The 21607-nt window shown below is 55.3% G+C and overlaps 2 protein-coding genes across 4 annotated transcripts in view; both read left to right on the top strand.

The window, feature by feature from the left end:
• CRAMP1 (cramped chromatin regulator homolog 1) overlaps nucleotides 1-5600 on the top strand; it is a 54907-nt gene extending 49307 nt beyond the window's left edge. For all 3 annotated transcript variants that reach the window (XM_032328685.1, XM_032328683.1, XM_032328684.1), the window contains 2 exons: nucleotides 28-173; nucleotides 1903-5600. In XM_032328685.1, coding sequence (XP_032184576.1) covers nucleotides 28-173; nucleotides 1903-2067 — 311 coding nt within the window. In that variant the 3' untranslated portion in view covers nucleotides 2068-5600. The remainder of the gene's footprint in view (nucleotides 1-27; nucleotides 174-1902) is intronic.
• Nucleotides 5601-6036: 436 nt separating this feature from the next.
• JPT2 (Jupiter microtubule associated homolog 2) lies at nucleotides 6037-19629 on the top strand. The gene is made up of 5 exons (XM_032328686.1): nucleotides 6037-6152; nucleotides 8749-8897; nucleotides 14233-14375; nucleotides 15954-16002; nucleotides 16959-19629. Exons 1-5 carry the CDS (start codon nucleotides 6109-6111, stop codon nucleotides 17144-17146), a joined length of 573 nt encoding a protein of 190 aa, XP_032184577.1. The 5' UTR covers nucleotides 6037-6108; the 3' UTR covers nucleotides 17147-19629.
• Nucleotides 19630-21607: the final 1978 nt, after the last annotated feature.

The following is a 21607-nucleotide window of genomic DNA, read 5'->3' as shown; positions in this document are numbered from 1 at the left end:
CAGGATGTTTCCTCCTTCTCTTGGCAGCAAGCTTCATCTCTCCAGAGAAGAGCCGGAAGATGCTGCCACCCCCGTCGGGGACCCACAGCGGCACCTCCCTGCTGGGCCCCAGCTTGCTGGATGGCAACTCGAGAGACTCGTTTGTGTCCCGGTCCCTGGCTGATGTAGCTGAGGTAGGCGCATGGCCCTAGCTGAGACTTGGCGGGCAACCCGCCTTCTGGAGATGGCCGGATGCCTCCGCCAGGCCCGTTGGGTGCTTGAAGCCGGAGCTGTCCTGAACGGGGAAGGTCTGGCCGCCCTGGGCCAGCACTCGTTCCCGTGTGGCGACAAATGCGGGACGCGAGCCAAAAGCTCTGCCCTGGAGGCCTCGGAGCTGGGGAAGCCCCGGAGGCGGGTGGCCTGTGGGGCCTCTGCTGGTGGGCAGCGTGGGCTCTGGGTGCGTTCTTCCTGTCAGCGCCGCCGCTCCTGCTTCGGTTTCCTGGTCCATCCATTGCTGCCACCGTCTTTCGAGGAGTAGGCGGCCGCTGCGGGTGGTACGTCCTCCATGCTGCCGCCCGATGGGCAGGGGTGCCTTCCAGCCGCCTCTCCCTGTGTGGTGGCTTGAGGCTGCTGCCCGCTGAGCTGAACACCAGCTCGGGGTGGGGAGTTGACGAGGAGGCGAGACTCGGTCTGTGACGCCCCTCGTTTGTCCACTCGGAGCTGCCCGGGCCTCCACCCCGCGAGGAGCGAGTGTGTCAGGGAGCAGGCAGGACTGGCAAGGGCAGGGGCAGAGAGTGCAGCGGTCCGAGAGGGACAGGCAGGAGGACGTGTGGGAGACAGACAGAGACTCTGCGGGAGTAGGCTGGGCCTAGTTCTGGGGTCAGAGGCCTGGAGTAGCGTCTCCTGAGTGCTGCTTCCCTGGGATGTGCAGGTGTCGGTGGGTCTCTCCGAGAGTTCCTCATTGGTTTCCTGACGAAGCCCTGGATCCGACCGCTCACGGCTGTTTCTCACAGACGCCTGGGCTTCCCCTTATCCCCTTATCTCCCCACGGGGAGAGTTCAGAGCTGAGCAATGATGTGACTAGAAATTCTATCCAAATAGACGCAGAGAACAGCAGCACACACCCTCCTTGCAGTGTGCAGCATTTCTCAAACTGTTTGTGGGTTTGATGTCACAGGAGAAGCCCATCTTTCCCCTCCTGTATGTGTATGCGCGCGTGTGTGTGTCTGTGTGCCTGTGCACACGCGCTTACAAGCCCTCGGCTTCTGTGCAGATGGGCCTGCCGCACGTATCTGAGACCCCTTTTCAGGACTCTGCCCTTCTGGGCAGTCTCCAGAGCAGCAGTAGCAGCAGTGCCCAGGCTGTTTTAAGTGCAGTCTCATGGGCCCAGCCCAGGTCCACCCCAGGTTCACCCTAGGCTCACTCCAGGCCCACCCCAGACCAACCCCCCAGGTTCACTCCAGGCCCACCCCTGGCCCACATGATGGGCTTTGAACAGAATGGGCATGAGGAGGGGTGGGAAAGGTAGGGCCAGGCTGGCCCACGTCGACAGTGATGGCGGCTGCTGGTGAGCACGTATGGGGAAGATAGACACTAGATGGTCTGCTTTTTGAAAACAGGTTTTAGTTTGACGTTTTTCCTAAAAAGCTTAAAAGTCTGTTTATCGAAGTAGTCTCGTGAGTTCCAGATCACAAGTTGCCTGGTCTTCTGACTGAACCAGCCAGATGCCCCTGTCGTGAACCCTTAAAATTCAGTTCATGCCATAGCTTTACTCGGGATTTCCTGACCTGGCCTCGTTGACTGGGGTTTCGAGTCTTCCCCGGTTCGTTCAGCTCCCGCTGAAGTCCCTGCCAGTTGCTCCCAGGCCAGCGGCCTGCCAGCCACCTGCTGACCTGGACTTCCCTTGTGTCCTCTGCCTTGTAGGTTGTGGACTCCCAGCTGGTGTGCATGATGAATGAAAACAGCATCGATTACATATCTCGATTCAACGATTTGGCCCAAGAACTGTCCATTGCCGAGCCCAGCCGCCGAGAGGCTCTGTTTGATGGCAGTGGAGGCGGCCCCCCTGTCAGTGACCTGTCCCAGTGACCACACCTCATCCCTGGTGGGCATCCTGGCGGCTTCAGAGGAGGGCTGGTAGTCCTCCACGGTGGTAGAAGCAGCTCTCTACAGGCTAGAGAAAACAAATCAAGCCCAGGAGCCCCCTAGAGATGATCTGAACAGAGGAACCTCTGTGCCCCAGAATGTGCAGCAGGCAGGAAGCCGCGTCCCAAAGGGCAGAGGGCTGTGGTGGCCTGGGAGACCTGGACGGGTTCTCTAGGAGGGCCCGTGTCAGACGCTGCTGTGGTGTTCCAGCGGCTCCCTGCCGGCCGTGGAACAGCGCGTGGGGGCCACATTCCCACCTGTGCTTCTGCCTCACTTGTCGTGTTGGATGTTGCAGTGGCTTGTCCTCTCCAGGGAAAGGTGTGGGTGTGCGGCGGCGGTCCCTGGGACTCACAGCCTTGCTGCTCTCTGCAGGGGCAGTTCCAGCCGCCACTGCTCTTTTTCTGCCAAACCTGTGCACCTTGCGGTTGCTCTCTCTGCAGAGGATGGGGAAGGGCAGCTGGGCACGGCCAGGCTCTGCCTGGTGGGGTCTGCGCCCTCAGCAGACACTAGGGAGGATGCCCGGATCGCAGGGCAGCGCACCTGGCGCCATCCCCCAGAAACACTGGCCTGGCTGAGTGCGCTCTCCCACCGCCCCCGAGCTTTGTTCTGACTGGCTCAACGTGAAGGAGGAGGGAATCTGGTTTTGTGCAGCTTGCATGGAATTTTAGGAAAAAATCCTAAAGTGGTTGGGAAAAGGTTTCCCTTGTGTTTTGAGAATAAGGAGACATTGAAGAAGAAAAGAATTCAGGGTTTCCTTCCTGTGTCAAGCTTCTTGGTCAACGAAGATGTCCTTTGCTGGGTCTGCCTTGGAGCTTTGGCCCACAAGTTCCCAAACCTCCCGGACGCTGCTGGCTTGCTGCTTACACGCACGCCCTTTCTGGGAAGGTCGCATCTCCAGCGCCTCCTCTTCCTTCTGCAGGCTTCTGTGCAGAGTCCACCCCGTGCACACGTTTTCTCCTTCATGTTTCCCCCACCCTGTGGTCCTGTGTCTCTCTTCTTCCAGCACAGGGAGTGCAAGCAGGGCGCAGACTCCTGGATGCAGTCAGAGCACACGAAAGCCATGTCCCTCTCGTGTATTCGGGCCTCCTTTGGGTGACCATTTGCCATCACTACCGGTGGGTCAGTGCCCAGAGCTTTCCCAGGATGGAGCTGATGGGGTTGCTCTGCTGCTTGGCCTGGGGGGAGGCTTGACAGAACCCCATCCGGCTCCCCATCTGTCGTGGCCAGCAGCCAGTGCTGCGGTGTAGGTCCAGAAGCACCCTGTGTCCCACCATCCTCCTGCAGCTTCATCCTCCGCCTGCTGTCCGGACCGCTTCGGCTTTCGAAACCCACCTGAACTGAGGACAGTTTCTCTCTCCTTCTGCCTGCCTGCCGTGGAACAGCAGTCCCACCCCAGGCCAGTCCCAGCCCTCCCCCTGGGCTCCTCTCCCTCTCCGTAATGGAGAGATGAGGCAGCGTGTAAGGGAACAGAAAAGGTTTCTTGGGTGTGCAAGCAGGACGGATGCTCCTGGTGGCACGGTCTCCACAGCCGGCTGCAGCACGCCAGGCAGCGGGCAGTGCCATTCACCCCAGCCACGGAGGAAAGAGAGGCCAATTGGCCTTCCAGCTAGTATGTTCCTTCCTTCCTTCTCAAGTTTTTCTCAGAGCTCTTGCCTGTCATGTGGTTTTCTTCTTTCAGGTCTGGTTCTAGGTAGAAACATCACTAACAAAAGCCACTGTGGACTGGGCTCTTAGAGAAAGTCCTGAGGCTCTGGAGATGGAGAAGAGAGTGACGTGCCCTTTTAGGAAGACATAGCATCATTTGAACTAGAGTGTCCTTGGACTAGCTTGTGTGGCTTAGCTGTCCATCTGCTAGCTTCCAGAAATGAGCGCCAGCTGGAGGAGATGACAGCCGTGGAGTGTGCTGGGCTGCTGACTCTGTTAGGTTTGTAGTAGGTTAGGATGCCAGGCCAAGTTTAGGCTGCCACTAACTTGCTCATACTCCACTGTCGGGGACCAGACACCCACAGTATCCTAAGGCATCGATGCTGGGAGCAGGACCTGATAGCAGTGTGCACGTTGCCAGAGACGGTAGGGGTCCTGAGCTGCTTTCATCAAAGGACACCCCAAGGCAGTCTGGCAGGTAGGCTGGCCCCGGTGATTCAGTGACATGTAAAAGGAAAACTAGGGATTTGGGGTCAGCTTTTGTAGGCTTTTCAGTGGTACCTTCCACTAGGGCCTTAACCACAGACTCCATCTGGAATGTCACCTAGGGGCCAGGTGGATTAGGGAGGACAGTGGGCTGATTGTTCTCACCTGCAGCAAAGCTGACACGATTCCAGAGAATTCTGCCACTGCTGCGGCAACCTGACAGGTCTAAGCATTTGCTTGCCGTGTTAAAAGGAAAGTAGAATTAAAGGAACAAGTCTGTTTTTTCCCAGCCTAAATGAATACATGTGTATAAACCTAAGCGTCTGGTAAAGGCTGGAATTTTCAAAAGACCCAAGCAGAGAAACTCCCCTCTTCCTGGATCTTCCTCAGCCTGTCCCACGGAAGTGGTAGTCTTGGTGTGCACGTGTGGCTTCCTTCGTGCATTGGAGCATGCTGTGAGTAAGACCAGCTCCGTCCCTCGGAAAACTCCCTCCCTAGTCGCTCTAATGTTTGGGACCTTTTGCTGATTGAGCTTTTGTGAAGACAGAGACTTGAGTATCTCTGGTCTTCATGGAGTTGGTGGTGTGGCCTGTGATGAGCTTAGAAGACACAGCAGAAGTGTGAAGTGGAGGCTGGTGACCGGGAGCATCTGTGAGGACGTGGCCCTCACCTATCCTTTCTGCTAGGTGTAGAGTACTTGCTCGGGAGGGGTATTTGGAAAGAGTTCATCCACTGATCTACTTGCTTCCCCACATCTCCCGCTGCTTAGCTGCGGGATCCCAAAAAGGGCGTCCTTCAGTGGAATAGCCTCTCAACTAGATCACAGCATGGAATCCAAACTGGTGCGGAGAAAAGTCACGGAGTAAGACACGAAGCAAGTAGAGGAGGAAAGTAGCAGTTGCTGGTTTTTTCATTATGTTTAAAGAGCTTGAGATCTATCAGACGCATTTGTGAGAAGATAGGGCACTTTGTCTTAGAGGAGGAAGGAGCCACCCAGCGGAACCTGCTCCAGGACCGCGGCTAACGGGGAGCGCAGACGCGCATCGTCGGATCGCGGCAGCCAGCGGGACCGGAGTCCGCCGCGAGGTAGCGGCGGCGCCCTCCGCGGTTCCCTGAAGCAATCGTTAAGCCATATCACCGAGGTTTCGGCGCGCCGGAGACGTGAATCTGTTGTACGGATTATAAATATGCATATACAGTGTATGTACAAAGCAGAATGCCTGTCCTTCCTGGTTATTTTTTGTACCATATTGTAAATTATATTATTTATTCTTTACCAATTTTGGGAATAAAAGGTGTTTTGGTTATTTAATATAATAAAAGCTGTTAAACTTCTTATGTTTAAATTTCCAGTTCAACTTGTAAATCTGTTTTTATTATTGTGCATAAATACATACTAATACTTGATCTAATACTTCTCGACTGAGCCTTGTTTCCTTCGCGGCGGGCTTGGCGCTGGCAGCCCGGCGTCGGGTCCCGCGGCTGCGCGGCCACCGGTGGCTCCCAGCGGTACCCCGGCTTTGCCTCCTGCTGCCGGGAGGCGCTTCCGGAGTGCGTGCCTGCGCCTGCGCCTGCGCAGGGAGGGTCAGGGCCCACCCCGCAGCCCTGCTGCCCAATGTCGGCGCCCGAGGCCTGAGCGGCATCTGCTATCACCAAATCGGTTGCGAGCGCGGCGCGAGCCTCGCGGGGCTTCCCTCCCTGTGGGCGGGGGCGCGGCCCGGCGCCGCGATAGGCGGCGGCGGCGTGACTGGCGTCGACGGCGTCCAATAGGCGCGGGTGGGCGGGCCTCGCGCTGCGTAGGGCTGGGCGGGAACCGCGGTGCGGCGGTCGAGGAGGAGCTGCACTACGGCCGACATGTTTCAGGCCCCGGAGAGTGAGGGCGCCCGGGCCGGCTCCAGGTGCGTGGCGGGCGCGGTCACGTGGCCGGCGCGGTTGCGGGTGCCGGGTGACCTCACAGAGCCGCGGTCCCCGCGTCCCGCTCCGAGAGGCGGGCGCTCGGTCCGGAAGCGCTCCCGTGCCCCGCAGAGTGTGGGCTGGAGGCCCGAGGCGCGCCGCCCGCGCTGCTCCTCCTGGGCCCACGTTCCCCTCGTGTCCTCACCCGCAGACGCTGGACGAACGGTGTGCGGGGCCGCCGCGGGGAGCCCGGGACCAAGGGGGTGGGCGGGGCCGCGCCCTCCGGTAGCCGTGCTAGCGCCGGTGCGCGGGGGACGGGGCCGCGGGGTGGGGGTCAGCGTCCTGGGCTCTGTCCCGGGGTCCCCAGGGCCGGGCGCCGCGCTCCCCTAATCTCGGGGTTCCCTGGGGCCTGGAACCGCGCTCCCCTAATCCCGCCCCCTGCCCCGGGCCGCCGCGCTCCCCTAATCGCGGAGCCTCCAGAGCCTGGCGCCGCGCTCCCCTAATCTCGGGGTCCCTGGGGCCTGGAGCCGCGCTCCCCTAATCCCGCCCACTCCCCCGGGCCGCTGCGCTACCCTAATCCCGGGGCCTCCAGGGCCGGGCGTCCTGCTCCCTCAATCCCGGGATTCCCGGAGCCTGGAGCCCCGCTTCCTTAATCTCGGGGTCCCGCAGGGCCCGGCCCCGCGCTCCCCTAATCCCGGGGCCTCCAGGGTTTGGCGCCGCGCTCCCCTAATCTCGGGGTCCCCTAGGGCCTGGCTCTGCGCTCCTCTAGTGGCCACCTAGCCTTGTCAGGTTCGATGGTTGTAGATGCCCATGAGCTTTCATTACTCCAAGATCCTCTTCTGTCTCCCAGCCTTGCCCTAACGGCAGAGGAGAGTGTGTGTGCGACAGCTGTCGAGGTAAATACCACATCCAGTAGGTAACACGGGGAAGAACTTGCCGAAAACCCTGTAAGTCTGGGGGAGTCAGGTCAGTGTTCAGCCACCAGTCATCCGACCACGGAACGGTGACTCAGTCACCCACGTCTCCACGTGCAGCGATGGCAGCACAGGTTTATCCCGCAGGGCTCCAGGGGCGCCCGCACGCTGTGTCACAGCTCCCATGGGTTCAGCCGGTTTGTTCCACAGCCTGGCCCCGGAGGCCCCGCGAACGTGGCAGTTCCTGATTAAACCCCCTGGACCTGCAGGGCGGTTGCTGTCAGAAGCCACACTTCTCCAGGGGCTCTCGTGCCGGAGATGCTATTAGGAGGAGAGGACTTTTCCTTTCAAGACGTGGAAGAAGAGTGTTCTTCCTGGTTGGATGATTGCATGAAGCCGGAGCCTCTGCTTGGGATCAGCCAGACTGCATCTCCGCAGCCGTCCTAAAGGCCCTGCGGAGCGGGACAAGCCTCGCGGGGCCTCCGGTCTTACTGGGCTATGGAGGGCAGGAGTCTGGTGGAGGCTGAAGACCACCAGGCCCTGCCTCTTCTGTTTTCTTGCCGAGGGGTGATCGGATGTTCAGGGGACTTGGAACTGTCCACTTGTGGTGCCTCGGCCATCCCCAACGGGAGGTGTTCCCTGTGCTCCGCAGACTGTGCGCCTATAGAGAGTTTATCCGGGTCTCTCCATTACAGCTTCTCTCCAAGTCTGACCCGTTCCCTGAAATCTTTCCTGAAACACAGACACCAGCTCTCGGGGGGAGGCTCTGGACCTGGAGGCGAGAGTGGCTTTTGTCTTCCTGCTGCTGCTGGTGCCATTGTCCCCTCAAGCTGTCTCTGTGGCTCTTTGTCACAAGCCCTCTGGCCCCATGTGTGTCCTTCACCGTTTACTAGAGCGCCGGGGGGTACAAGAGAGGACAAGGTAGCTGTACTCAGCGCGTCCCCTTGCAGTCAGTTCTGAGCTCTCTGGTGTCCCCACCTTCCCTCTGTAATTTGTGTCCTGGAGGCAAGTGCCCTTGACGGGGAGCCTGGCGAAGGCCACACTGAGCCACTGTGGGTTCTGTTTTTATCAGAATTACCTCTTCATTCTCAATCCCCTTATTCGAGACCCTGTTGGGGCAGCCTGTAGGATCTGCATGACCCCTGCAAGGTGGGGGGACCCTACCGCCCACTGCGTTGCCACTGTCCCTTCCTGGGTAACGAGGCCACTGTGCTGCTTTCTTCCCTTGTTTGCAGAGTACAGTAAAGCTAAAGTACACAATAATGTAAGAAATACTGCATTTCTACCACCTAAACTTAACCATTTGGTCATTTCAAACAACTCTGGCTACGTCCTTTGCCGTGAGGCTGTCTTTCCCAGACAGAGACCCCAGACTTGATACGAGCTTTGTTTCTCCAAAGGGGTCTTAGGGGTTCTACTAAGACCCGGGGCTAGTGGCATCACTGATGGGAACACTAGAGCCCCGTGCACCTGTGGCACTGGCTTTCCCAGCAAGTAAAGCTGCTGCAGGTGCACAACCTGCTGTCACCCACCGTTTGGGCACAGGATCTGGCACCAGCTTCCGGCGACAAGTGCTCAGGGGCCGGGCAGATGGGTGAGGCCAGGGCGCAGGACAGAGGGGAGCGGGTCAGACGGATGCACACTGAATCAGGGCGATCTGTGAGTCTCGGGTGCTCTCTGCTCTTAGGGCCATGAAGCCCCCGGGAGGAGAGGCCAGCAATCTTTTTGGAAGTCCAGAGGAAGCTGTTCCTTCCAGCAGGCCCAATAGGATGGCATCTAATATTTTTGGACCAACTGAAGAGCCTCAGAACATCCCTAAAAGGACCAACCCTCCAGGTATGGCCTTTGTGAATCATCAGTCCTTTGGCCTCTGTCTGTCCTCTTTCTGCTGTTCTTCTGATAACATTTTTTTATTTCTTCATGTCAGCCTTTTCAAATGTTTTCTGGTGCAGGTTATCCCTTGCTGTCAGAGTTCTAGAATGTAAGGACGGTTTTGTTTTGTTAATTTTTTTGTTTGCTTTTTATATGTATTTTTAAAGATTTTATTTATTTATTTGGCAGAGATCACAAGTAGACAGAGAGACAGGCAGAGAGAGAGAGAGAGAGGAGGAAGCAGGCTCCCTGCCGAGCAGAGGGCCCGATGTGGGGCTTGATCCCGGGATCAGGACCCGAGCCGAAGGCAGAGGCTTTAACCCACTGAGCCAACCAGGGCCCCCGAGTGTTTTAAAATTTCACTTATTAGAGTGTGCACAATTAGGAGGAGTGGCAGAGGGAGAGAGAAAAGCAGACTCCTGGCTGAGTGTGGAGCCCAACACGGGGCTTGATCCAAGGACCCTGAGATCATGACCTGAGCCCAAGGCAGCAGCTTCACTGGCTGTGTCCCACAGGCGTTCCCAGCTCAGTCTTTTTTTTTTTTTTTTAAAGATTTTATTTATTTATTTGACAGAGATCACAAGTAGGTAGAGGGGGTGGGGAGCAGGCTCCCCGCTGAGCAGAGAGCTGACGCAGGACTCGATCCCAGGACCCTGAGATCATGACCTGGGCTAAAGGCAGAGGCTTTAACCCTCTGAGCCACCCAGGCGCCCCAGCTCAGTCATTCTTGAATCCTCTTCCCTCTGCCACCAGACCATGGCTGATTTCCAGGCACTGAGGTCACAGGGGCGGATGCTGGGATTCTGGTTCCCAACAGGTAGGCCCTCCCAGCTCTCCAGTGGGTCCTTGCAGTGCCAGAAATTGTGTGCAAGTTGTGCTTTTAAATGTTCTTCAGAGGGAGGTTCTTCTGATTCAGATCATCACTGGGATCAGAGCTCTATAAAGGATGACCCCGTCCACGTAGTTCTTTAGTGCCAGTCCCCCTTGCAGTAGTCACAGTGGGAAAGAATCTTAGAAAAGTCTTTTTCTTGGCCGGTAGGCTCCCCAGTTGAGTGACCGACATATGGGGATAGTTCGCCAAGGAGCTCTCCCTGTCCTGTGTCCCCAAGGGAAAACAAGGTTGTGAGAGGCCCGACACAGGACTTTGTATTTCCGGCAGGTCAGTCCTGCAGAGCCGAAGCTCGTGAGGCTCCTGCCCTGTGCCAGGGACCTAACCCAGGGCAGCAAAGGCATTAGGTTCAAAAGCTAGTTTGGGGTTTGGTTGCTAGGGTGGGTGGAGGGTTAAAGTTTGGGATACAGTAGAAACAAGTGGTTCTTAAAAGTGAGGAACACCCTTGTCGCGTCCAGCTTACAGGTGTGGGGCCGGCGTGGTCAGCCCCATACACCCTTTGTATCGGCGACATCAGGACAGCCACCATGTGTCAGCTCTGTCCCAGCTGGCTGCGGGCTCCTTGTGTCCAGAGCTGCCTCTGGGGCAGGGCGGGCTCCCTGGAGAGCGTGGCAGCTTGGGGCACTGCTGCTCTGCGGACCCTCGGCCTCAGGTTCTCCAGCCAGCAGCCTGGGCCCCTCTTGAGCGGAGAGATAGAGAGCCTCTGTGTGGTGCACGGTCACAAGATGCGGCAACGGCCGCTGAACTCACTCCCTGTGCCGGGTTCCTGCTTCTGCGGCTGTTTTGTCTTTGGGGTTTGTTTTCTGTCCTGGCAAGTGCCCTTGGCAAACAGTCTGTGATGAATTCTCAAGGGAAGGCTGAAAGGGAAAGCTCCCAGTGTGCCCCCTGCCCTCTGATGCGAAGGCTTGATTGAGAAATGGGTCCAGGATGGGGGGAGGGGCGCAACTGGGGGGTGATGGGAGTGACTGAGCCCGTGATCGTCACTGAGCATTCGCCAAGGGTTGTCATACTCAGTGTCTCTCTCTCTTTTTTTTTTTTTTTCATTATTTATTTGGCAGACAGAGATCACAAGTAGGCAGAGAGAGGAAGGGAAGCAGGCTCCCGGCTGAGCAAAGAGCCCTATCTGGGGCTCGATCCCAGGACCCTGGGATCATGACTTGGCCGAAGGCAGAGGGTTTAACCCACTGAGCCACCCAGATGCCCCCCCATTGTTTCTTTACTCTTCTTGAGCGGGCTCTGCTGGCTGCCTGGCTCACATCTTCCAGATTGTTCTCGCTGCTCTAACTCTGGTGCTGGAGACGTGTGGACAGTTCCACATTTGCCAGGGACTGTGCTCAGTGCTTTCTGTGTTTTCGTTTGGCTGCCTCTCCACCCCTAGGAGGTAGGTGTGGGGGGCCCCTGGACAGAGAGGGAAACAGAGGCTTGGGGTGGGTCACTGCCACCCCCGGAGCTAACTCCTAGCCAATGGCACCAGGGGCCTTTCGATCCCGGAGCTCATGCTCTAAACTTAACCTGAAAAATCCGTTGGGTAAGTGTCTTGAAATGGAATTGCTGGGTCAGTTTAAAATCCTGATAGCCGCTTCCGACTGGTCATGAGACGGGCCCGGCGCGCCCCACCATGTGTGCGATGCTCGCTGCCCACTCTGCCAGCATGTTGTCTGTCTTCTGCAGTTTGGTTCTTATGAAAGCGTATCTTAGGGGGCACCTGGGGGGCTCGGTCAAACGTCTGACCCTTGATTTCGGCTCAGGTCGTTGGGCTCTGCACTGGGCGTGGCGTCGGGGTGACTTTCTGCCTGTCCACCTGCCCCTCCTGCTTGTGCGCGCTCTTGCTCTCTCTCTCTGTCACTGTCTCTCTCTAGGAATTAATTTTTTTTTTAAAGCCTATCTAGAATTTATTTATGACTAAATTCAGCACCTTTTCCTTCTCCAAACCTCAGTTCATCTTCCAGGCAAAATGTCGACTAGGAGACCTGCAGGGTCCTTTATATAACGTACAGAAGCAGAACTACGTTGTTTGGAGTTGAACATACACAGTAAAAATGGACCAACGATAGCAAGTCTGTGGTCTGCAGGAAGCGCGGGCGTCTGGTGACCTGGGGTGTGGGGAGGATGCCCAGGGTTCTGGGAGCCTGTCGTGCTCTGTGCACTCTAGGTGCCAGTTACCGGGGTCCTTGGCTTCTCTGTTATTTGTGACTATTAAGTCTTAAGAAGTTTTGGGTTATGTTTTATAATTTAAAAATAATTTTCGGGGGCGCCTGGGTGGGTCAGTGGGTTAAAGCCTCGGCCTTGGGCTTAGGTCATGATCCCAAGGTCCTGGGATTGAGCCCCGCATCGAGCTCTCTGCTCAGCGGGGAGCCTGTTTCCCCCTCTCTGCCTGCCTCTCTGCCTACTTGTGATCTCTCTCTCTCTCAAATAAATAAATAAAATCTTAAAATAATAAATTTTTTTGATGAGCAGTGTCTTTAGCCAAAAACTTCAAATTGAGTTACTTTTATTTTCCACTTTTTAAAAAACTGAATGCACCTTTTAAAGAGAATTTATTTAAGCCTTTGTAGCGCCACCAGGAGCAGCAGTGTCTGGGGTGAGCTGAAGCCGGAGTTCTGCCCCCTTGGTGGTGGAGATGCTCTTGCTGACGGCAGCCCAGCAGCATCCCTGAGGGCCGACCCTGCCAGGCACCGCTCTGCCCACTTCACTTGCTTTCACTCACTTATGTCACCTGTGGCCCGAGGGTCGGTGCTCTTGTTAACTTAACGACCTCCTCAGTGTTGATAGATGGAGGCAAGAAGGTTTGAGCCCCTTGCCCGGGCTCCAGCGGCAGCCTGGCATTGTGCTGTGTGGGCATCTCCAGCCCAGGCCTGTGGGTCCTGGAAGGTGAGGTGTGTGGGTGCAAAGATGACATGAGCGCATATTTCTGGCACAGGCAGCCCCGCACCTTCTTGATCGGTTCTCCTGCTCCAGAAGGGCTCTTCCCTGCTCTGTTCCCATCCTCGCTGGGCTTGTGCTCCATGTCCCCATGTGGCCGCGTCCCAGAGGCCCCTCTGTTTTTACTGTCCACTCTGGCTGCGGGGACCCTCAGGATGGCCCTGCAGGCAAGCGAGAGCATGAACCCCTGATGGAGCCCTTCCCCGCGGGCCTGCAGGGAGCAAGGCGTCTGGGTCGTTCCTGCGGGCTCTGTTTCTCTGTTCGCCGCGTGGGCTGTTTCAGCCAGGAAGTGACTGCCTGGGATGTGGGCCCTCGAAAACGAAGCTCTGAGAAAGGACATGCTGAGCAGTCTTGAGTCCCGCAGCCCGTCCGCAGGGAGCCACATTCGGGGAGGGGGCAGTGGAGTGACTGCTTTCCTCCTCAGATGCCCCAAAGTGAGAAAACCCCCTCCATGTACATTGAGACATTGCTCGCCATACGGACTGTCTTCTGCCCTCCTGCCCTGAGCGGTGTTTACGTCCAGGAGACGCTTCTTCATCAGTGCTGGGGGACGCGGCGAACCTCTGTTGGGCATTTGTGTCCCTAGCATTGTTCTGTCTGGTGCCTGAGCTCCGGACCTGCCTCTCAGGTCCTTTCGTTCTGCCCTTTCTGCAGCTGAGCCTCTGAGGGCACAGAAAGGCCAACCAACGTGTGTGGCCATCTAGCTAGCTAGTTAGCAGAATGCTCTTTCTTTCTCCTTGTGAGACTCTAAGTCCTTGGTGCCCAGGGCCATGACCGGCAGCCCAGCTCTGTTAGCACAGCTCTCCACAGAAAGGTGCTGGCGGTTGCCGAGTGAAGAGACACCAGCCAGGGTGTGTGGTGGCCGTCTCTCTGCTTCACGGAGGCGTTTGGGCGTCGACTTTGCTGTCTGGCCAGACTCATCAGCTTATGAGACGTTACACGTTCGATGCATATTTCCATGATGGCTCATCAGATCACTTAGAGTTGCGTTGTAGGCTGTCACATGTCTGTAATTTGCTGACATGTCTAGTTGTCACTGGTTGTTGCGGCCAGAATGAGGTCAGCAGAATGACTAATAGGTGTTATTTTCCAGATGACAGGTTTGCCTTGGCCTGTTGTTGAATTCATTTCTTACATATTTAGTCTAAAAATGCAACAGCTCTTTGCTTTTAACATAAAGAACTTTCCATGGGTTTAAGGAAGAAGATCCTTTAATAGGACAACACAAGTTCAAGGTTAAGGGAGTCCCAAGTAGGAAATGCTAGAGGCCCGTCAAGGTCAGCTTCCAGAAATGACGGTCCCAGCAGGCCCCCGATAAACGGGTTGATGTTGATGTACGGCTCACCAACCGGGTCACCCCCGCTGTGGGCCCGAACTAGGGACTGGCACTGGGGCGTCCCTGCGAGGAGAGTCTCTGAAGTAATGAAGGCGGCGGGTGGCGCAGGGGGGCTGTCGTGGGTGCTCACTGTTATGGAACTGTTTCTGCAGGGGGGAAGGGAAGCGGCATCTTCGACGAATCCACACCTGTGCACACTCGACAGCGTCTGAACCCACCTGGCGGGAAGACCAGTGACATCTTTGGGTCCCCAGTTGCTGCCACTTCTCCTCTGGCACACCCAAACAAACCCAAGGTAGGGGCTACATTCAGCTAGCAGACATGGAAGGAAGAGAGACAAAGATGGAGTCAAGGACTCCTTGGTGTGGCTGTGAGGCGGCTGCAGTGCATTGCCGGGAAGAGGCGGAGCGGGTGACGTGGTTCTGCCGAGCGTGGTCCTTAGTCATGGGCTTTCACAGCTCCCCTGAGTCAGCGCAGAAACCCACTCCGGTGTGGCGATGAGTGAAGCCTGGGGACGCTGGCCTCAGCGTGCCGGTGGAGGCGGCTGCCCCTACCAACAGGCTGCTGCTCTCCTTTGCCCAAGGGCCATGCAGCTCTTCGTAGAATCGAACACCTAAAATTTCCGTATTTTTAGTCGTCATCAGTAAGTACAGTAATCGCATTGGATTAAAACTCAACCAGTATTGAGAGTTTGGGGGCTTGTGATAATACTTTTAGAAAGTCTGATTTGTGGCTGGAGCAGAGGACAGCATCTCTGCGTGAGTCGCATCCCGGGGGGGCTGCTGCTGAGGGAGTTTCCCGGTCCTGAGTGTGCTCAGCCGAAAATGGAGGAGGAATGGAATGCCAATGCCACCATCACGCTGACGCGTCATAAAATCCTGGAGCTCAGCAATAAGCATCCGTGGCTGCCGTCGCAAGAGACAGCCAGCAATGCGGGTCCTTACAGAACATCGCAGCCCACCTTCAGATTCTGGTCAGAAGGTCAGGTCCACATCAGACCAGCTGTCGGGTAACTGATGCCTCGGGGTCGGCAGGGTAACAGGAAGCAGAGGACTGCACACAGCAGTCACTGGAGGGCAGTCAGGAGTCCTGGCAACCGAGAAGAGGTTTAAATGATCCCAACCCCGTCAGAGCCTGGGCCGCGCAGTTGGGTGTCTAGCTCTTCATTTTGGTGCAGGCCATGATCTCAGGTTTGTGAGATCGAGCCCCGTGTCAGGCTCTGCGCTCAGCAGGGGGTCTGCATGAGCTCCTCTGTCTGCTCCTCCCTCCCCATCCCCACAAAAAAGCAGGAGAAAGAATACAGTCCCTATCAAAGTGCCTACCATAGTGTTTGGTTTGTTTTGGTTTAATACTTTTTTTTTTTTTTTTAAGTGGAAAGACTATCCTAAAATCCTCAGGGACTCGTGACTAGTCAGACATGTTAACAGTGAATAACAGAGTTGGAAAACTCACTTTCCAGTCTCAGAACTCACTGTCAAGTTCTAGTCCACCCAGTGTAGTGCTGGGAACATGACCTGAGCCAAAATCAAGAATTGGACACGTAACTGTCTGAGCCGCCCCCGGCCTCCAGGCACCCCTAAAGGACATTTTTAAATTGGATATTTGCGGGTAATCGAAATACTGAGATTTGCTTTACAGACTGCCCAAGGGGCGGAGGGACTGTGGTGGGGAGTGTGTGGCTGAGGTCTGGGTGGTGGAGAGCTCTCGTCACTGCTGCGGGGCCTCATGGCACTGTTCCCTCCGCTTCGCTCTGGGGTGAAACTCTCCACCATAGATGTACACAAGCCCGTTTGTGCCCTGAGTTCCATCATCCTTTTGAATGAGGGTAAAACGTGTGAATCACCTACTGACCTGGGGTTTTGCCTCATTGCAGGACCATGTGTTCTTATGTGAAGGAGAAGACCCCAGATCGGGCCCTAAAGGTGAGCTGCTGTTTCTGTGCCTTCCCCCGAGCGCTGTGCTGTGGTAGGGTTGCCGCCACGCCCCCAGAGGATGAGAGGGTCTATTCCGTGCCTCTCCCAGGCCTGCTGACAGAAACAAGCAAGGTCCTGTTTGTTGCCAAGAGGATGTGTAGTATTTGAAGAAGACCAGAAAAGTAGGCTGGCATGCCGACTTTGTCCCGCAGCTGCAACTGGTCACCACCAGCCTTTCTTCACTTGGCATTGTTGATCAGCCCAGGCCACGACCGGGGACCCCTTCTAGAAGCTGATCTCAGGTAGTGAAGGACAGGGATCTGGAGCCAGGAATGAATTTGTGGCCAACAGTAGCCCAGGCAGCACTGATGTAGAAGTGGGGGTTAGAGGAGAGCAGTAGAGGTGCCGGCTGAGAAGAGAGACCGTGAGGCCTGCGCCGTGGGAGAGCTGCCCTTGGGGCGTGGGGTGCGGGGGGGTGGTCAGACTCTGAGCCCCACCTCGCTGTCCTAGTTGGCTGTGCTGTGGGTCACCACTCCCTCAGCCCCTAACCAAGACACTCGTTCATCCAGAAGTCCGGAGAGTGTCAGCAAGCCTTGCCTCGCCTTGTTAGGTCCCCAGTTGAGATGAACTCCTTCTCTTCCTTGTCATGTTCAAGTTGAGAAGGTTTGTTACTGATTCTTGAAGTGGAAGAAAAAGGAGTGGAGTCCCTCAGGTGTGTAGGATAATCGGTTTATTAGGAATTTATCAAGGAGTTTATAGTATGAAGCCCCAGCATTGTCCCCAGTTCAAGAATGGTCTCTGCCAGTCAGTCTCCTTGGGACGAGGTGGAAGCCTGGCTCTGTGCGCTCCTCTTCCCATCATGGTGTGGCCTTGTTGGCTGCTCTGGGCCACGCACTGTACGCGCACCTTGCCGGTTTGGTCCCGGGCGGCCTATAACGGGATGGCATGCCGACTTTGTCCCGCAGCTGCAACGAGCACGTCTCCCAGAGAAGAGGCGGGTGAGAAGGGAGGCCCTGGAGAAGCGGGCCGCGCCCCACAGCCGGTGCCCATGCCCACGGGTGACAGCCATGAGCCCAGGTTGGGCCCGCGGCCACGCTCTCACAACAAAGTCCTCAACCCACCTGGAGGCAAATCCAGTATCTCCTTCTACTAAGAGGGGCTGCTGCTTCACCTGTAGCCAGACGAGGACCCCGAGAGATAGGATTTCAAATACTGTAGTTTCTTTTAGCCCAAAGGAGCCGGGTGGGGAGAGGGTCTGCTGTGCCCCTGAAGCCGCTGCTCGGGCCCCACCACCATCGTGGAGCCGGGGGACCTCACCTCACGGGCTGCCAAGACCTGGCCTGGTGGGGATAACACGGGACTCACTTGGAACTGCAGATGGGAGGGTGTTCTGCGAGGGGCGTGCGGCAGGTGGTGCGGGGCCACGGTGGGGCCTGGTGGCGTGGGGCTGGTCAACGGGGGTCCGGGGGTCACTAGCACGGTAGCAGTTTCCGTTTAAAGCCTTGGCAAGAAAATAAGAAACAACCTGTGTGTTGCTGTAGGACGGAGGAGCAAGGCACAGGCCGAAACACTACTGCTGGGGGTCGGGGCTCTCTGGCCCCTGGGGTCCTCACCCCGTTCACCGTGGGACAGCTTCCGTCCCTGGGACGGCCTCTGCAGGCCCTGCTGCCTCCTTTCCGGTCAGCCCCAGTGTGTTCCTCTGCACACGGCCTGAGCCACTTCGGCCGCTGGTCCTCGGCAGCTGTCAACAAAAACCAAAAAGTCGCTCTCAGTCTCATGCTTTACAGTAAGATTTGTGCTCTGATCTCTGAGGTACTTCATTTCTGCCATCTAAAACCTTGGCCAGATCTTACGTAGGAACCTCTGCCTTTTACACCCAAGCTGGTTTTGCTGTGAATTGTTCCCGCTTTTCCTCAGCGGCCTCCCTCGAGGCCCGCGCTCGTGTCCAGGGCTGCAGCCGGTTCCCTCGTGGAGCCGCAGTTCTCCCCGTGGGCACCTACCCCACTCCCCCCCCGCCGCATCTGTAGAACTGTCCTCATGCATCCAGGCGACGGGATGACTCAGACCCTTCACGTGTCGTTACTCCTGTTGACTGTGGGAAGAAGAGGCACTTCAGAACCTTGGGTTCTTCAGTTCGAATCTTTAAATATATCTGAAGGGCTTTTCTAAAACACCAGCTTTATGTAAGTGACTGCTGACTCTGCCCTGTTTCTGACACCTTTCTAGGAAAAAGGCAGTTGGCTCAGGTACAACCAAGAGGAAGAAACTTTGCTTGCCTGCTCTTTATAAAGCTTTGTGGAACCTCTGGACCATACTCAGTTTCCAGAAGGAGCCTGGAGACCTTGGTCCAGAAAATTGACCAGTTTGACACTGAAGGCTCAACAGGCCGATTCCATGATGCTTGTTGGCAGAGGTAATGGGCTGGCCAGAGTGTCTCGGTCCCAGCAGCAAAGTTTCTCCCCATTGGACCCTTCAGGGCAGCAGTCTCAGTCCTACACCTCATCATGTTGCACCAACAGTTAACAAGAGGACAGGCTTAGGGTGGGGGGATGTCCAGGTGTGAGTGCCTCCCAAGCTAACGCTGGGTGCCAAAAATACTGCATCACGACGGAAACGGAGAAAAGCCACACCGCTGTGTTTCCATGCGCCCACCGTGGCCTAGACACTTAAGTGCCTCCGGGAGCTCCCTGCCGAACTCCGCCTCTTACACCGGGCACGCTGGGGGACCTGCACGTGGCTTTGTCAACCAAAGACCCTTTGCTTACCCCCTTCCAACTGCCCTGTTCACTTGGGAGGCTAGAGACTTTCCATGTGACTCTCTCAAGTACTTCTTGCGTCCACCCTTCAGATGGCCACTTAGAGGAAAGTTGTTTGGAATTCAGAACATTTTTCCACTGTTAGGAAATCTCATAAATGGTAGTTAGGGTTTAAGCCCAAACACACTAACTTTTGCTTAACAATGTAACATTCTCATGATAGAAATGAACTACCATTTATTACTATGTTTTTTGTGGTTTTTAATATGCAAGAAAATGGTCTCTGGATGCCAAATTGGCTTGCAAGGAAGGAGCCCTGACATCGTACTGCCAGGCCCTATGGCTGCGGCCCTTTCCTTGCTGTCCACCTAGTCCTGTCCACCAGCAGGGGGCGCGGGTGCGGTTGGGGAGCAGTGGTGGGGATGGAGGCAGAGAACACTAGCAGAAACCTCTACAAGGTGTGGAGAGATGCCCTCCCTCCTCTCCCCAGCCTTCCCTCCCTGGGGCCGCAGAACTGGGTTTAGAGTGCCTCGTAGTCTGGTCATTGAGAGAAGCAGGAGAGGACTTTCTGCCCCTGTGAGCCTGATGGAAGTGGCCATTAATAATTTGGAAAATGCTCTATACATCGGGTACTGCCTGTGTTTGGAAATTTATTAACCTAGCATTCTGTTCTCAACCTCTAAGCTGCATTTTGAAATTATTAGTCTGTATTTTTATTAAGCCTTAAAACTTTTTTTATGTGCATTTGGTGCCAACTTTTTTCTAGAGCTATATCAAAAACAAGCCTGTACTCACATCACAATATAGTTTTGATAGGGGAATTTTGTTCTTTTTACAAGGCAGGATTGGGTATAACCATTGAATTAAACTTAGCAATCATGTACTCGAAGTCTTTGTCAGTTCTTTGTGTGCATGTCCATGTGTGCTTTCCTCAACATCCGTTGTCCGCAGTGCCTGAGCCCGGCTACTTCCTGATAGCTTTTCTCTGAATGGATTTGCCTTTTTTTTTTTTTTCCCTCCATTTAGCCAGAGGATGCCCAAACTAATCTCCTTCTCAAAGATTACAGATTTAAGGTTTTTAAACTTGGAAACCAAAGATTTAGCTTTGTGTAGAATGAGTAGGAACACGCCAGTTTCTTCTCCTACACCATTTGTACAGGAACTGAAGGTATTGAACTTGCGTCTGAGTGGGCTTTGAAACTCCAGTAACAAGCCTAGTAAGGAGTAGATGGGGTGCTCAGCTTCTGGTTTGCCTGCAGGCTAAAATCCTGTTCAGAAAGCACAGATTGAGGATCTTTTCCTTATTTATTAGGTATTTTCGTATATCCTAAAAGCAGACAGAATCTGCACGCAGTATGTGGATCTAAGATGATGAAACCGCTCGGACTACCTGCTTAGACACTCTACACACACATGCCCCACAGGCTGCATAGCGCTCTTCCTGCTGGCCCAAGGCCAACACCAGAACGGCACATCAGAAAGAAACTGATAGGGGCAGTTGGCTGGTTAAGCTTCCAACTTTTCATCGCGGCTTAGGTCAGGATCTTGGTTGGGGTCTGGGAACGAGCCCCATGTCAGGTTCCATGCTCCGCAGGAAGTGTGCTGGACATTCTCTCCCCCCTCCCTCTGCTCACACGTGCACACTTTCTCTGATAAATTTAAAAAAACAAAAAAACCCAAACACCTGACCTACACTACCTGACTCCGTCATTTGTTACCTGAAAACATGTCTGAGTGCAGAGCCTGTCTCAGGACCTGGGCCAGACGAGACTGGCAACATCACGCGCTGGGTTTGCAGGAGCTGCTCCAGCCATAGGCCAGCTCAGGCCTGCAGAGTCCCAACCCGTTTGCCTCCAGGGGCTAGGCAATGGCCACCTCTCAGGTCCGAGAACAAGGTAGCTGCACGTCGGTTACAGTGAGGGAGGCAACAGCAGTGAAAGGGTTGCCCTTTCATGTCCTCTGCTTCCTCCAGAAACGGACTGGTCTTACAACAGCGTAACTTGTTCTTATTACTTTCCAAACCCAGTGAGGGGGTATATTCCTCCTGTGTGATCCAGCTCATTTCCTGGCTTGATATCCTTGATCCTTGTTATTCTTGGAGATCATGAACAGGACATTCCTGTTTTATGTGCGACTACGAAGTGCCATCAAAATTCAGTGTGTGGGGGCACCTGGGTGGCTCAGTGGGTTAAAGCCTCTGCCTTCAGCTCAGGTCATGATCCCAGGGTTCTGGGATCGAGCCCCGTATCAGGCTCTTGGCTCAGTGGGGAGCCTGCTTCCTCCTCTCTCTCTGCCTGCCTCTCTGCCTACTTGTGATCTTTGTCTGTCAAATAAATAAAGTCTTTAAAAAAAAAATTCAGTGTGGGAAGAACTGAGAGGGATGTTACAGGGACCTAGATGACTCTCGAGCAAATTAAATTAGACATTTTTAGAGAAGTTTTTGTTTAAATTCCAGTTAGCATACAGTGAGCTGTTAGTGTCAGGTGTCCAGTACAGGATCCCACATTTCCATACATTACCCAACGCTCATCTCAGCAAGTGCTCTCCTGGAAGCCCAGTGCTCCATCCGCTGACGGGCTAAAGTGGAACGTTTTGAGACCTGTGTTCTCACCTTACATTTTAGGGTCTTGTAGTGAGAAGAAAATTTGTATTTCCCATTACCTAACAAATCTGAAAGCAAGTCTCTTTTTAAAAATATATAACAGCATTAAAAAAAAAAAAAGATTTTATTTATTTGACAGAGATCACCAGTAGGCAGAGGTGGGGGGGGAAGCAGGCTCCCCGCTGAGCAGGAAGCCCTATGTGGGGCTGGATCCCAGGACGCTGACATCATGACCTGGGGCGAAGGCAGAGGCTTA

This window comes from Mustela erminea, chromosome 20 (genome assembly GCF_009829155.1).
Source record: "Mustela erminea isolate mMusErm1 chromosome 20, mMusErm1.Pri, whole genome shotgun sequence".
NCBI classification, from domain to species: domain Eukaryota; kingdom Metazoa; phylum Chordata; class Mammalia; order Carnivora; family Mustelidae; genus Mustela; species Mustela erminea.
Note: the sequence above shows the minus strand (reverse complement) of the source record. Positions and strands in the feature narration are given on the sequence as shown.

Excerpts from the sequence above, each read along its gene's own strand:
- JPT2 (XM_032328686.1), top strand. The coding sequence starts at position 6,109 with ATGTTTCAGGCCCCGGAGAGTGAGGGCGCCCGGGCCGGCTCCAG. Across the intron at positions 6,153-8,748 it reads GGCGCCCGGGCCGGCTCCAG|GGCCATGAAGCCCCCGGGAG; the intron begins GTGCGTGGCGGG and ends CTCTGCTCTTAG. Across the intron at positions 14,376-15,953 it reads CACACCCAAACAAACCCAAG|GACCATGTGTTCTTATGTGA; the intron begins GTAGGGGCTACA and ends GCCTCATTGCAG.